Source organism: Eptatretus burgeri, chromosome 9, assembly GCF_056783735.1.
Source record: "Eptatretus burgeri isolate ZD-2024b chromosome 9, Ebu_testis_v1, whole genome shotgun sequence".
In the NCBI taxonomy this organism is placed as follows: domain Eukaryota; kingdom Metazoa; phylum Chordata; class Myxini; order Myxiniformes; family Myxinidae; genus Eptatretus; species Eptatretus burgeri.
The window spans coordinates 55,907,600-55,922,935 of record NC_140969.1 but is presented as its reverse complement, the minus strand read 5'-3'; the positions used below and the strand labels follow the sequence as shown (position 1 = coordinate 55,922,935).

General features: G+C 42.5%; 1 protein-coding gene across 1 annotated transcript in view; it reads right to left on the bottom strand.

Moving 5' to 3' along the window:
• Nucleotides 1-15,336, bottom strand: part of CSMD3 (CUB and Sushi multiple domains 3) — a 1,047,538-nt gene that overhangs the window by 269,728 nt on the left and 762,474 nt on the right. The window contains exons 43-45 of the mRNA XM_085893781.1: nt 14,419-14,628; nt 7,419-7,607; nt 95-272 (exon numbers count right to left, since the gene is read on the bottom strand). Coding sequence (XP_085749907.1) covers nt 95-272; nt 7,419-7,607; nt 14,419-14,628 — 577 coding nt within the window. The remainder of the gene's footprint in view (nt 1-94; nt 273-7,418; nt 7,608-14,418; nt 14,629-15,336) is intronic.

Genomic DNA, 15,336 nt, shown 5'->3' with positions numbered 1-15,336 from the left:
GAATAGCATGACGGGGTTATTATGGACCTTTTTGCGATGGAGGTCGCCTGTATCTAAAACAGTGATTTGAAATTGGGAAGTGTGAGCTGCTTACCAAACTATAATGAAGTCATAGACCGGCTCAGTCTGTAAGAGGCTGAAGTTGAGGAAAACTCCATATCCTGGAGGCACTTCTACATGCCAAACACAGTCTTGGTAGTTGGGGTATTCTCCGGGGTACCCAGGTGAATATATGGTTCCACTTTCTCCGGTGATATTTCCACCACAACGGGCTTCAAAAACACAAACACAAAGTCAGTAATAGCCATCAGGAGTACATCAACGATACATATCCTCAACTCTTCACACAATTACCTAAATGTTTTGTAACAACACGGTATGGAGGTGGCTACTTTAATCTCAAAATATTATTTAAAAAAAAAATTGATTGAAAAATAATGTCTCAGCATGTTTCCACAATACAACCTGTCACTTCAACTGTGGGCCATAATGGTTTAGACAAGGACAATTTTCAATTTGCCCTTAAAAAATGTCCTTTTTCTTTGAAATTTTCAATCTCTATTTGCCCTTCGAAAATGTTGTCCTTTTCTTTTGAAATAGGTCAGCGTCTGTTTGAAATTTCCTCACGATCAAGTTGTAATTGAAGCACAAAACGCTGGCACGTCCACCAGGCATCATCTTCAAAAGGCTGTTTTGGTGAAGCTTCAGTCAAAGCCAATTTGATCCCACAATATTGTTCAATCATGAAGGAAATATCCATTATAATGGAAAACAAAAACAATGATTCCAACTATTTGGTTTGATACATTTCTGTAGAGTATAGTAGTGTTTTAACACAATGATTCATTCGAAAAAGCAACAAAGTTAGTTGCTGTGAGGTTATCCACCATGTGACATCACAAAATAGTGATCGAAACGTCACAACAAAAGTGCCGTGGACAGAAGTAGACATTCTTGAACTGCAGAAAAAAAAATGCTTCAGTAATAAATGTCAATCAATATTTTAAACCTCTGCTGCAAATCTCACTCAGGGTTAAATGAGACCTCACCACATTGATCGGGTATAAAGGAACTCTTAGCTGTTGCTTGAAAAGGCCAAATATAATTGGCTGTGTCAGTGATAATGCTACAAGGGGTCTTGTCCATACGTGTTCAATTACCAGCGAGTTAGACAAGCCAAAAATGTGAAACTCACTGCATGGGTGGCTGGGATACATTCTGGGGACTGTCGTGTTATTGGTCGCGTGTCCAGGAAAGTCAATCCGATCATTGAATTTGAGCAGAATTAAAATTAATTCAACCACGGGTGATGTTATATTCGGTTGAAGATGGTGACGGTGACAGTGCCAGACAGCCCTGTATATTGAATGTGACAGCTGTCCCTTGTTCCCCAGCAGGTTATGGGGAATTCACCTCAAAGTGACAGTACAGGATCAACAAGGGCTCATGCTGGTGAGAAGCCCATGACAGATAAGTGCACGCCAAGTTACAAAGCATTCTGTCACTGCCCGCTGAGATGAATCTTGGTGGGAGGTTATTTAGTTAACCTAACATTCTTGGAAAAATTGCAGGACTTACCAACGATAAAATAAGCTTTTGTTTAGCTCAGGGATAGAAAATCAGGTCAAAGTGAAACATAATTCAGCGAAGAACATTTTCTCACAAAATAATGGCATTGATTACCAACTTGAAATCTATGTGATTATAAGAAATGAAATCCAAAGGCCAGTGTAATGAGCCACCATACAAAAAGGGAAAAATCCACTGATTTCAGGCAAGTGCTTTATGTTATTCACAAGCATGTAACAATTCATGTAACAATTTACTGTTACATGAATTGTAGTTAGTTAAGGATTCTTTTGGTGCAAAAGGATCAATGAATCATAAAATTTGGTAAAGCAGACCTACATATACACCAGCTGCAATTTAATCAGTGGGTATTGTTTGGAAGAGGCTCAGCATTTTAGGGAGCAACACAGGGCTTAACTGCACCTCCACTAGCCTTTGTCAAGAGCAAATATCCTGTTAAGCTCCTCCCAAATATACCCGAGCTGGAGTGGGTGGGCCTGATCAGTCAACCAATCACAAAGCTGTTTTTGCAAGACCTCATGACATTATGCCTATTCTACCATCAGCCAATGACAAGCTTGTGTTGTAACTACTTCACATCCATTAAGGTGGCTCTTTCAAATTGAGTCATGTGAAAGCTCGTTGTCTTTGGCGCTTTCAATGATCCAACGAAGACCATCATGTCCCACTTTGTCTCTGTCCTCGATTTTGTAATAGTCCTGTCTCGTTAAACATCAGGGGAAAACATTTTTTTTTTCATCGATTCATGAGGGACCGTCAACAAAGTCAACAAAAGTGAGACTCCACCCTTGAGGGGATCGTCTCAAAGGATTGTGAACAATGATTGGTCGTGTGGGGGCCCATGTTATCTGGGGGCCCCATGCAACTGCATGGGTTGTATGGCTCTCGTGCTGCCTCTGCCCAGGGCCGACGTTGAGCTTGAGGCCCCTGGACACAGGCCCTGCGTTCCCATGTGTTAATCCACCACTGGTGCCATACCTCCAATATTCACCTCCTGGCCTAGTTTGAGGATGCAGCCAGAATGATCACATTGTCCCATAGGGGAATATGGCCAGCCCTTAACCCATGCTTGGCAATATCAAACTTTTCTGGGTGGTTACCCCAAGGCCTTGTGGTGTTCTTTGACATGCTGACCCAAAGTCCTTTCGTTCTCTCCTATATATTCCGCACTAGCCACATGGAATAGTGTATACCACACCTGTGCAGTAATTAATTGAATGTTAAAAATTGTGTGACTTCCTCAGTGCATCTATTTCTTCCACTTATTTTGTCATTAAAAACAGGTATTCAGCACTGCCATGGGTTCTCCTGTCTCGACTGAAGCTGCAAATGTGGAGATCGAAGAACTTGGAGATATGCCAACGAGTCCCTCCCAATCCAGCCACTTGTTTGGGATCAATATGAAGATGACACTTTCTCATCTGCCCCAACACGGCTGTTAATACAACCCAGGAGGGAATTAGTGGAATGTTTCCTTCCATAAAATTTACTCATGAGGAAGAACAGGAAGGGTCACTTCCTCTTCTTGACACCATGGTGATGAGAAACCCCAATGGAAGTTTAAACACCACAATGAATAGAAAACTCACCCAGACTGAGCGTTACCTTGACTTTGAGTCTTGCCATCTTATATACCAAAAAAGAGCTATGGTAAACACACTTGTAAAAATGAAATAAACATACCATCCACATTGGAGGGTAAGAAGGAGGAGATTAAAAATCTTAAACGGCTCTTGAAAGCCAATGGCTATCCAGACCACCTCTGCCCAAAAAACAAAATGGTACTGATAGCTCCGATACATCAGCAAATTCCACAGGATCCACTAAAGGGTTTCTGCATGCTTCCTTTCGTGCCAGGAGTAACCAAAAGGATTGGCAGGATTTTGAGATCGGTAGAAGTGAATGTGAACTTTCAACCTGTATGCACCTTCAAAAGAGTGGTAACTAACATCAAGGACAAAATACACAAGAATGATTGTACAGGCATGGTATACACTGTTTCATGTGTCGATGGTACAGAATAGAGAGAAGAAACCAATAGGACTTTGGGCTCACAAATTAGTGAAATTCGCACGACTTTGGGCAAGCGAAACAGAAGGACTTTGAGCCTTAACAGATGTGAAGCTGTTACAACACAAGCTTGCTATTGACTGATGGTAGAATCGGCATAACGTCACGAGGTCTTGCAAAAACAGCATTGTGATTGGTCGACTGATCAAGACACCCGACAACTGAGGTATATCTGGAAGTGGATGAAGTTAACAGGAAATTTCCTCTTGACAAAGGCGAGTGGAAGCAAGGTTATGTCTGGTGCTGGCCAAGTCGTTGAGCCATGTGGTCAAAATAGAATTTGGAGTACTTTCATGATGTTTATGGTGTATTACGTAAAAAATGCTGAGTCAGCTGTGGGATCACAAATATGACATTTTTGTAGTTATTTTTTTCCATTTAATTTCCCTTTGCCAAAAGCACCCCCCCTCCCCCAATAGCTATTCCCTTGACTCTTTGGGGCATTTCCAATTTTCACTGATGGTGGTGTGCACAACCACGACTTTGGAAAGGAGTCAACCCTTTTCTTTCTGGAAGAAGGAGAAGAAGAAGAAGCAGAAGAAAAAAGGAAGAAGAAGGAGGAGGAGTAGAAAGAAAAGGAAAAGGAGGAGCAGGAGCAGGAGGAGGGGCAGGAGGAGAAGAAGGAGGAGGAGGAGGAGGAGGAGCAGGAGAAGAATGAGAGGAACAAGAAGAGGAAGAAGACGACGATTCTTTGGCTCTGTGAAAAATGATCCCTGTTTGATGGCGTGAAAGGCCTCGGTACGTGTTGTGTAAGGGACTCGACTTCTGTAAACTCTGTGGAGGAGGTGTGCATTTTATAAAGGACTCGATCCCACCAAAAAGCCAAATTGAGGAAAAAAGGAGAGAGAAAGGGAGAAGAAATGAGCTGTGGTGTTCTGAAAAGAAAGAGATCAAGAAGGTGGTGTATTCTCCTTGGCTATGGAAAACGATCCTTGCTTCATGGCATGAGCGGCCTCAATCATGCTATTGCGTGAGGACTCAAGCTCTGTGAACCCGATGAAGGATTGCTGGACGCATGAAAGAGGCGGAGGAAAAGAAAAGAGCGTCTTCTGAGGAAGAAAGAAATTGCAGAGCGAGATGACTGTGTGGGCCCCTTATTTGATTTTCCACCAGGTGCAGCTCACGCCGAAGCGGATGAAACTGTCCTTCAAACAGGCCTGAACCCCATTCCCTTCCTCATCTCGCGTTTTATTTGGATTTCTTGCAAATGCTACTGAGTAAATTGATTATATTACATTGTGTTCGACGTTGTGACATTGTTCTGTGGGGCTGTGTTGTGAAAACTCGATTTAGAATAGCAAACACGTGATGTTTACACACACATTTTGGAAACAGCGTTCAAGTCGCAAACCTCCTGAGTTGCGAGAGTGGCCGTCTAGACCTCTACTCCTTGCGCTCAACTTTTTAAGTTCAAGCTCCTGAAAATTGCTCGGCGAGCTTGCGGGTCTTGGTCCGGCAGGCTGGGACGAGGACCGAAGGTAGCTGGGATCACTCTATCATCCTGTAATATTCGTAGTTGGGTTTGTCATTTGGGACCCTGGTTTGAATCCCGTAACCCATAACAATATATTTTCCAAAAGTACCTCCCAGGCTGTAATGGTGAGCATCAGCCAGGGAACATGTCTCACCTAGTAAAACCGCATAATCTGCAAAGAACAAAAGCATGTCTGCCACCCAGATGATTGTTCCCGCTAATGCAAACCAAGAAATGAGAAGGCATGTGCGATCGGATGGAGATAAACACCAAAATGCGTGAAGCGTGATGAGCACTCCCCGATCTCCATGGACAGATGCAAGTCCTGCGCATGTGCATACCAAACCGTAACCTCTGACCCAGAGGTATCAGCCTGGCCACTCATGGCAAAAGACAGATTATATGATAACGATTGGTGAAACATAAAATAGAGCCACCTATCCAGATTTCGGGCTTATTTACACTCTTTTGAAGACTCCTTTTCATATAAAAAGGTGAAAAAATTAAAATATAAAAGAAAAAAGAAAAAAAGAAAACATTTAAACAGCTTGGGAGGTGCACCTTTACGCCATGGCCAAAGTACACAGTCCAACAAGACTGTTCCATGAGCACACATATGCCCCCACCTGAAGGCTTAAGCACATGGTCAATCAAACACACATATCCTAACACCGAAAGGCCAGAATGCATGGCCATACAATTGGACCCTTCCTCCATCGGAGTGAGTCCCCATTACTTCAACGGCGTGCCATCCTGAATGCACCTCAACCCGGGAACCAGGTAGATGTTTATAGTATGACCGGCAGAAAATGTGTTTCAGACATTATTTTGTTTCCATCTGCACTGTTATTCTCTGCAGAATCATTTTGATGAGACAGTATGAATCGTAATTAATGCTCCAACTGCACGTCTGCCTTCCATTCCCTCACCACACCTCACGCTTACCTCCTCCAAAACCAATTCCTACCTCCTCCCAACACCCCTCCCACTCCATCTCCATCTCCATTAGCATTACAACTGAAATGCAATAAGCTCTAGAATCACTATACCTGAACCAAATTTCAATATTTAAACTGTGGAATTGACCTCAGCAGCAGTTCCAACTGCTAGAAAAAAAGTGTTAATTTGTCCAATTCACACATTGTTTGATACTCCCAACGTCTGGTAATATCCAGTCATCTCCGAACGGTGTTTAGTATAACCCGGCCAACCGTTCCCGATCAACCATTTTGTTTAAGTGCTTAAGAGTGGTGGACAGAATCGATTCCAACCATGGAATCGAAAAGAATTGAGTAATGAAGGAGAATCGACGCCAATTTCGACTTCATAGAAAAAAAAGATTTTTTTCCTAGGAAATTTTTTTCATCCCTGTTGGGCACGTTCCGGTTACACATGGCCTGGTAATGTATCATTTGAAAAGGAACATGCCCCAGGGGCATCCCGTTTGCAATATAGCAGCAAAAGCAAGTCGCTTGCAAACTAAACACGCCCCACAGGTGTGTTCTTTTTAATGAATAGCAAAGCATTTAAAGTTGGTTGTAAAGTGTGCTGATTGCTTTGCTGACAGATGGGTCGGCAATACATTAACTGATAAAAGTTTTGACATATTGTTCAAAAGGTCTAGAAGTGCAGTTTGGAACTATTTTGGGAAGGTTAAAGAAGACAATCAGAAAGTTGCAAGCTCACTTTCATCAACAAATAGATTCAATAGACCTTGCTCATCACTATAATACATCCAATATTCCAAATCATTTGAAAACCAAACACCAGAGAGAGTACCTATTAGTGCTGGTTGAGAATGCAGACTCAAAGAATCCAAAGTTTGCCACAGCAACAAGTTCGCTTTCACAATCGACGATTGAAAGCACTTTCGCCCCGGTATGATGCCTTCCCTTCCCCTCCCCTTCTCCACCCCTCATCTCTCTTTGTCCTCCCCCCCCCCCTCACTGTCCCATGCCTCCTCCACTCATCCTCACTTTCCCCTGTCTCAGTTTTTCCATCAGCGAAGCAAAGGGTTGTGTGTGTGATGATATATATATATATATATATATATATATATATATATATATATATATATATATATATATATATATATATATATATATATATATATATGCCAATTGACCATTCATATTAAAAAAAAAAGTTAGTCAGATGGAAGGTACTTGAAAGAGTGACAAACTAAGAGATATTGAAGACTCAAAATTGTAGGTGGTCCTAAATCCACATTTGGGTGGTGAAAAGCCGTAAGTGCTTCATCTTGGCTAACGGACGTAACACTCACCTTCACATTTTGGAATGGGGTAGTTCCAATGGCGACTATTTCCATGTTGGCATATTAGAACTGCTTGGCCAGTGAGCACATAGCCAGGATAACATTCGAAGGAGATGGAATGGCCCACAGAAAAAGTATTTCCAATTACAAAGCCATTTTGAAAGGGTCGAGGGTCTGGACAGTTTTCCAGCTTGTAGGCTAGTATGGAAGATAAGAAATTAAAAAGTTATGTTTTGTAAAAAGTCACTTTAAAAACATTTAATGACACAAATCTTCAATTAGTATCATGGAAGTGTACATGGAATATACTGTACTTTATGAAGTGCATTCTGAAAATGAATATTGTTTAACTCTTTCCTGTTTGTTGTTGAACTGACATCAAATCTTTCCTGTTTCCAAACAAACATCTATGACCATCAGTTTGGACTTCATCCCGGTCACAACTCTGAATGTGCTGATGCTCTCATCTCAGTGATGGTTGGAGGCTCTCAACCTCAAACAAGAGGGTTGGACTGTCACCCTGAATATATATTGTGGGAATTTACAGTTTGGCATCCTGCTTTGCTAACAAAGCTCTGCCTGTGACACCCAAAGCCAACTCCACACATGACTTACTGACTTCCTCTACTTCTGTAGACAATGTGTGGCTCTCAACGGAATCCTTTAATCTGTTTTCCCTATTCAGGCTGGAGTCCCCCAAGGAAGTTTTCTGGGCCCAATCCTATTCCTAATCTTCATCTCAATCTCTCCAAGTCTGGAAAAGCCCATTCATCTATTTGCTGAAGGGTCCAGCCTCTACCGTGAGACTGTGACATCCCTCATCCTTCAGATGTGCAGGCTCTACCTGATTGCAAAGAGTACAATGCATCTCAGCACCTACCTTGCTATACTGTTTGTCCTTCGAGTCCACAGATTTTTTGAAATCCACTCTTAGGAGAGTCAAAAACAACAACATCTGTCTGACCTCAATGTTGAACTTTCAAACTAATCTAAAACCTAGTGGTGCCTTGTTAAGTCTGACTCTGGAGTATGTTCCCCTTCCATCCCTTCAAATGGCACCACGGCAGACTCCGCTCATGAGAAGCCGAATGCTTCAATTGTGTTTGCTTCCAAATCTTGTGTCGCCAACTCCTCAATCTCTGTCCTCACCACACCCAGTTGGACCCAACGGCTCCTGGACTATGTATTTTTTGCACCTGAGAAGTTGAAGATGTTTCTGGCAACCTTTGACTGAATCAGCAACTGGACCAGACGGCATCAGCTCACTTATCATGAAAACCTACTCTGTGCTGCTCTTATAAATCCTCCCACTGCTCTTTTCACCCTATTGCTTGCCTCGGGTCATCTACCATCTGCTTGAAAATCAGCCAAAATCACTGCATTACATAAAAAGTAGAAAAGTTGATGCCCATAACTATGTTCTATTAGCTTATTTCCAATCATTAGCAAGGTCATGGAATCCATCATGGCAGTTGATATGAAATCCTTCCTTTTCTCCACTGAGATCTCTCAGATCACCAATTTGGATTCAGACCAGGTCACTCCACCTTGTTTTGCACATCTCCTAGTCTCCCAACAATGGATGGAGGCCTTTAATGGAAAGCATGAGACTAGCACCATCTCCACAGACATATTTCATGCTTTCAATACAGTATGGCATCCCGCCTTGCTCCCAAAACTCTCCCTATGACATCCAAGGTCAACTCCACACATGGCTTACTGACGTCGTCTACTATCTTAGCCAATGTGTGTCTCTCAACGAAATCCTCTCATCTCTCCCTGAAAAGGCTGGAGTGCCCCAAAGCAGTGTTCTGGGTCCAGTCCTATTCCTAATGTTCATCAACGATCTCTCTGGAAAGTCCTCTTTAAATTTGCTGATGACTTTGCCCTCTGCCATGACATATCTCATTCTTCAGATAAGCAGGCAGCAGCCTATTCCTCTCTTCAAACCTTGACAAAAATCACAAGCTGTTCAAAAAATTCAAATCTCTCTTCTTCTTTCGGCTGCTCCCGTTAGGGGTCGCCACAGCGGATCATCCGTATGATCCACATAGTGATTTGGCACATGTTTTACGCCGGATGCCCTTCCTGACGCACCCCTGGTTGCCTCTTACGACACAGGGATATGGTACACCTATTTTAACCAGGGTATACACCGGCCCAGTATACTGGTGCTCATTTCTCCGACCTTGGAAGGATGACAGGCTGAGTCAACCCCCTGGTGTATTAATTCAGTGGCCCAACGGGGCTTGAACTCAGGACCTTTTGGATCCCAAGCTGCTGCCCTCACCACTGCACCAACACCAGGCTCCTGTTCAAAAAATTCAAATATGTCTTTAACTTCTGATAAATCGCATTGATTCTCTCTGATTTTTTTTGTGTCTCTGTCTCTGTGTCTCGTCTGGAAAACCCTCCCATCTACTTTCTTAACAATCCTCTTGAAGAAGTTCAGTCACTCAAACTCCTGGGTCTCACTCACTATCAGACATTTCGTATGCAAACCACATTTCAAAGTTGACCTTCAAAGCCAGTCGCCAACTGGGTATCCTGCGTCATACAAAGTCCTTCCTTGGCACAGCTAAACTCCGATCCACCGACAAGGCCTTCAACGAGTTTGATGGAGTACCGCTCTCCCCTCTGGGCTGGCTACCCTGTCACACACCTTGCTGAGCTTGACCCTACCCCCAAGTCCACCTCCTTCCAAAATTCAGGTTTTTTTCTTCCTGAGAGTTTGCTTCTGTATACATCTTGTCCACCTCACACCCATTATTTGTCCAAGTCTCCCTCTATTTTGTCTTTCAACCCTGCTGTTGGTGTTTTCCCCCTCTTTCTGTTCCTTTTGTTCTGTTGCATTCTGATCCATTCAGTGTTCTAGCTCTTCCACAAGCCATGACTTTGTACACAAAAATAAATAAATCTACAGCTTTGTCATCTCATTTCAGCATGATAGGTTCATCCTCCTTTCCCCGAGTCCCCGAATTGGCCAATTGAACAACAATTGACAAATTTCAGGAAAGAGCTACCAGAAAAAGATTTGTAAACCTGGCGAGCTCTTTACGTTTCTCTGGTGTCCTCTCATGCAAATGAGTAGATGTCTTTCTGGCATTGCACAAATAAATTGTTCCTTTCCAAACAAATAACCCAGGTAACAAAACGTCTGGTTCATGTTTGAGATTTTAACCCACATCATCAAATAAAAGTTAACCTAATTATGAATTGCCCATGACTCTCCCATAACACTGACAGAAACTCTTGACCATACTCGTATGTACCCATATCCTGGATGTATGTACCCATCCTCGGTTTGATCGAACCCTTTCAAAAGCGATCCTTTCAACAAATCATAATTGATAGTTGCTGCATCTGACATCCTGGAAAACACTGAGTGCTTTGCAAGTTAACAAAATGCTGAGCGAGGTAGCCTATCCTGCTCTGTCCCACCCAATGTTACTACCAAAATACTCAAATGTCAGAAGGTAGCACCCATGCCACTAACAAACGTGATTCCATGAAAGACTGAGGGAAGCTATGGACCTCTATCTTGCACAAAGTTTTTCACATTCCATGAGCGACCAACTTATTCTGAAAACTTTGACATTTAAATTCCACTTTGGCCTCGAGCCTTCTCACCTCTCTGTCAGCCTTGAGCATCTTATCCCTCCCTTTCAACCTCAAATCGTATCCTTTTGGTCTCAAGCCTTTTACTCTCAACACTCTTTTAGCCTTGAGCCTTCAAAGTTTAATCATCTCTTGAATCTTTAATTTTGATCTCCCTTTCTTAGAGCCTTTTTGTACATCAATTCAAGGCTCATGGAGGACCCCAGAACACAACAGAGCAAAAGGAACAGGAGAAAGAGAAGGGGAGAGACAAGTGGTGGGGTTGTGGGACAAAGTAGAGGGAGACAGAAGAATTAAATAAGGAATGTGGGGAGGATGCACAGGGTGAACAGGATGGATACAGTAACAAACTCTCAGGATGGAAAAACTGAAAATTTGGAAAGAGGTGGGCTTGAGGGGCGCGGGAGGGAGTTAATGGGGGTAGAAACTATCATGAATTTGGATGGGGGATGATCTGAGATGCTGGTGAACAGCTGTCATGAAGACCTTAAGGGACAAATGAGATTTAAGAGAATGTGGAAGTTCGTTCCACAAACAGGAAAAAGGAGTTAGGAATGAGTGGAGGTGAGCAGTGATTCAGAGACCACCAATCTGTCTGTGATGGCAAAATTATAGATCCATCGACTCAGCTTCATTGTGGGAGAATCCAACGATCTTGAAGGCCTTGGTTTCCACAGTGTCAAACTGAGCACGGTGAGAGATAGAGGAGCCAGCCCAGAGGGGAGAGCAGTACTCCATCAAGTTGTGGATGAAGGTCTTATTGGTGGATAGGCATTCAGGTGTGCCAAGGAAGGACTTTGCATGATGAAGGATTCCTAGTTGGCAGCTGTCGTTGAAGGCCAACTTATAAATGTGGTTTGCACAAGAAAGATCATTGGTGATCATGAGACCTAAGAGTTTGAATGACTGAACTTCCGAAAGTGGATTGATAATAAAGTTTATGGGAGGGTTTGTCAGACGGTCCTTTCGGAGAGAGATCGTGGGAGTTTGAGATTTGTCAGGATTGAAAGACATATTTCAAGTGTTTGACCAGCTTGTGATTTTATCAAGGACTTGAGAGAGGGAAGAGGCTGTTGCCTGCATATCTGAAGGATGAGGGATGTCATCCCTGAGGATGGAGTCATCACGAAGTAAATAAAAATGACTTTTCTAAAGAGTCAGATAGATCATTGATGAAGATTAGGAATTGGACAGGGCCCAGAACACTGCCTTTGGACACTCCCGCATTGACACGGAGAGGAGATGAAAGGAGTTCGGTGAGAGCCATGCATTGTTTACGAGAGTAGAGGAAGTTAGTAACCCAAGAGTGGAATTGGCCTTGGATGCCAGAGGCAGAGAGTTTGGATAGCAAAGCACTATACTTGACTATCAAAATCACGAGATATGTCAAGAGAGATGGCTGTGATGTCATGTGTGACATTGAGGGCCTCCAGCCATTGTTGGGACAGCAGAAGCAGCAGGTCCAAGGTGTGCCCTGGTCTGAATCTGAATTGATGTTCTGAAATGAGGCCGTTGGAGAATAGGAGGGATTTTATATCCACTGCGATGACGGATTCCAAGATCTTGCTGATGATTGGAAGCAAGTTGATAAGTCTGTCGTTAAGGGGGTTGGTTTTTGCGCATTGTTTATGTACTGCACTGATGTTGGCTGACTTTGAAGCAGATGGAAGATGACCTAGGGCAAATGTTATGGTTAAAAAACACAGCAGAAAGAGGATGTGCAAGAGCAGCTGAGCAAGTTTTTTAGGACATGTGAGCTGATGCTGTCCAGTCCAATTGCAGAATCAGAGCCGAGGGTTGCCAGAAGCTTCTGCACCTTCTCAGTTGCAAAATAAATGGAGTCGAGGCAGAGATGGGTATGACTGGATAGAGTGGGTAGAGAAAACGAAGGGTGGGGCACACGATTTGGAAGGAAACACAGAATTGAGGCATTTAGCGTTATCACGAGTGGTCAGCTGTAGTGCAATTTGAAGTTATGGAAAGGATGGAGGGGGAGCATACTCCAAAGATGGACTTAACAAGGCACCACCAAGTTTTTCAGGAGGGAAAGAAGTTTGAAGGTTCACTCTTGAGGTTGAACAGATGTTGTTTTCTGGCTCTCCTGAGAGTGGGCACACTTGTTACAGGCTTCGTGGAATGATCGGAGAATGCCTTCTGTCGGGTTTGCCTTCCAGTAAGAGAAGGCAAGTTGTTTCAATCCAACTGCCTCACCACAGGGTTCAGTGTTCCATGGGTGGAAAGAAGGGTAGGATCACTGACTATCAATTTATTTTGCAAAATATTGCTTTTGGAGAAGGGTAGAACTTTTGCTACCTCTCTAGAGCTTGCTGTTCATTCACAAAGTGTTGCACACGCCTTGCCCTCAAAGTCTAAATGGCTCCCAATCTCCAACAATATCTCCATTCCTAAATCAGCATGCACACTTCCGATGCCTGGATGGCAATTAATTCTTAACCTACTAAACGCTCGTAACAGCACTACTCTCATGTTAATTTAAGACTCCAATGTGTTGATCACTCCCCTACTCTCCGCAGGGCAGTCTCACAATCAGCACAGCACAGTCACTTGATGCCGGGACCAGCTCATGACTCGGACAAGTTGTTGCATCAAATATATCACCCTTGAAAAATGACATTATGTAAATGTCCAGCCTCCAAGCACTTGCTTGTGAATATTGCAGACGACACAGCACCATTAAAATAGATGACGATTGTTTGTCAGAATCCAGGCCAAATTCCTACTTATTTCTCCAATTTTGAAATCACTGTGCTTCATGGTACAGTCATGGTTCAGTCATGATCTCCAACTGTCAAACTAACATGCATCCAGCAATCGAAATTTGAGAACGAACATCTCTCTGTCAGATTCAAAACAAAACTAGCTGGCTCACTAATGATCTTCAGGAAGGGGAATAATCTATATGCATTCTGGGTCTGGTGAAGAGGTGGTCGCAACATATACTTCATAGTGGACGCTTAAAACATGCAACGAACAAACAATATATTAACCTATTTACAGTCATATATAAATGAGATACATTGATGGATCAAAAGATAGCTATATAGGAGAATGAGAGAAGTGATGCGTAAGTAATACAAATGTATCATACTGAAGCTCATTTTGGAGAGTGTGTGCTCGCAAAAGACAGCTACAAGTCGGGAATCGAGTAAGGATTACAAATAGGAAATGAGAACAAAATTTTGTTTTGATGTTAAAATTTTAGTGTTTACTATTTTCATTTTCCAACAGAAAATGATTCAACTTGGTATTTTAAAGTTATGGCAACAAAACAATTTTAATATCCATTATGTGTAACAATCTGAAGAATATAGAAGTTTAACCTGGGAAAGGTTCTCACAAAAGGAATCCTCTCGTAGGGTATTCATCTTACCACTGTACGTCACCTTGAAACCCTGACGGTTCTCGGAATGATCGCTGTGGAAGAAGACGGTCGTAGTGTGCGTGGTGCTAATGAGTGGTTGAGGTAAACTCGAGTCACTGAATCGACCAATCACAATCCCAGTTTCTGCTGAGCCACTGCGCACTTCGAGGAAATCATGAATTGGCTCCGTGGAGAAATTGGCAAACTGTAAGTACGCACCTAAAAGGAAAGATGAAGAAAATGTTTACAGAAGATGAGGATATGGAAGATGAGGGGGCAGAAATTGAAAAAAAACAAGAAAGATTTTTTTCAGGGGAAATATAAGTACTGGTACATCCTCAAAGATGCAGAGAACACTTAGATATCGAATCATGTGACTTCACATAACTATAGAGGCCACCTAACAGTGTATAGATGAATGCTTTCAAAATATCGTATGTTTGCAGCAATACCTGCAACTTGTTGTTTTCTATAGATGCCATGGACACATTTCTTCTTAAAAGTAAGATGGGAAGTGGATATTGTCTAAAGCAATTGTCTGCTTTTTTGGATAAAAGAATGGGTGTGTCCACTGAAAACTGAGCTTATCATCTTTATTTTACCCCGTAATAGACTAAAATAGTTACTTGGGAAACAATCCAGAAACACATCATGGGGAACAGTCTAGTAATGGAAGAAATTAATGATAAAATATATTTCCTTGCTCTCCATTGCCTTGAGTGCAAAGGACGAGAAAGTGCTGCAAGATGCGTGATTTACATGATGCAGAATCAGTACGCACCTAAAAGGTCATATATAAAAGGTCATATATAAAAGGTCAAACAAATTCCAACGCACAGCGATCAGTGCCTCTGCCTGGAGATAATGGAAAATTGGCTTCAATTTTCAGGTATAGACCCAGATATAAGCAGACGACAAAAACAGAAA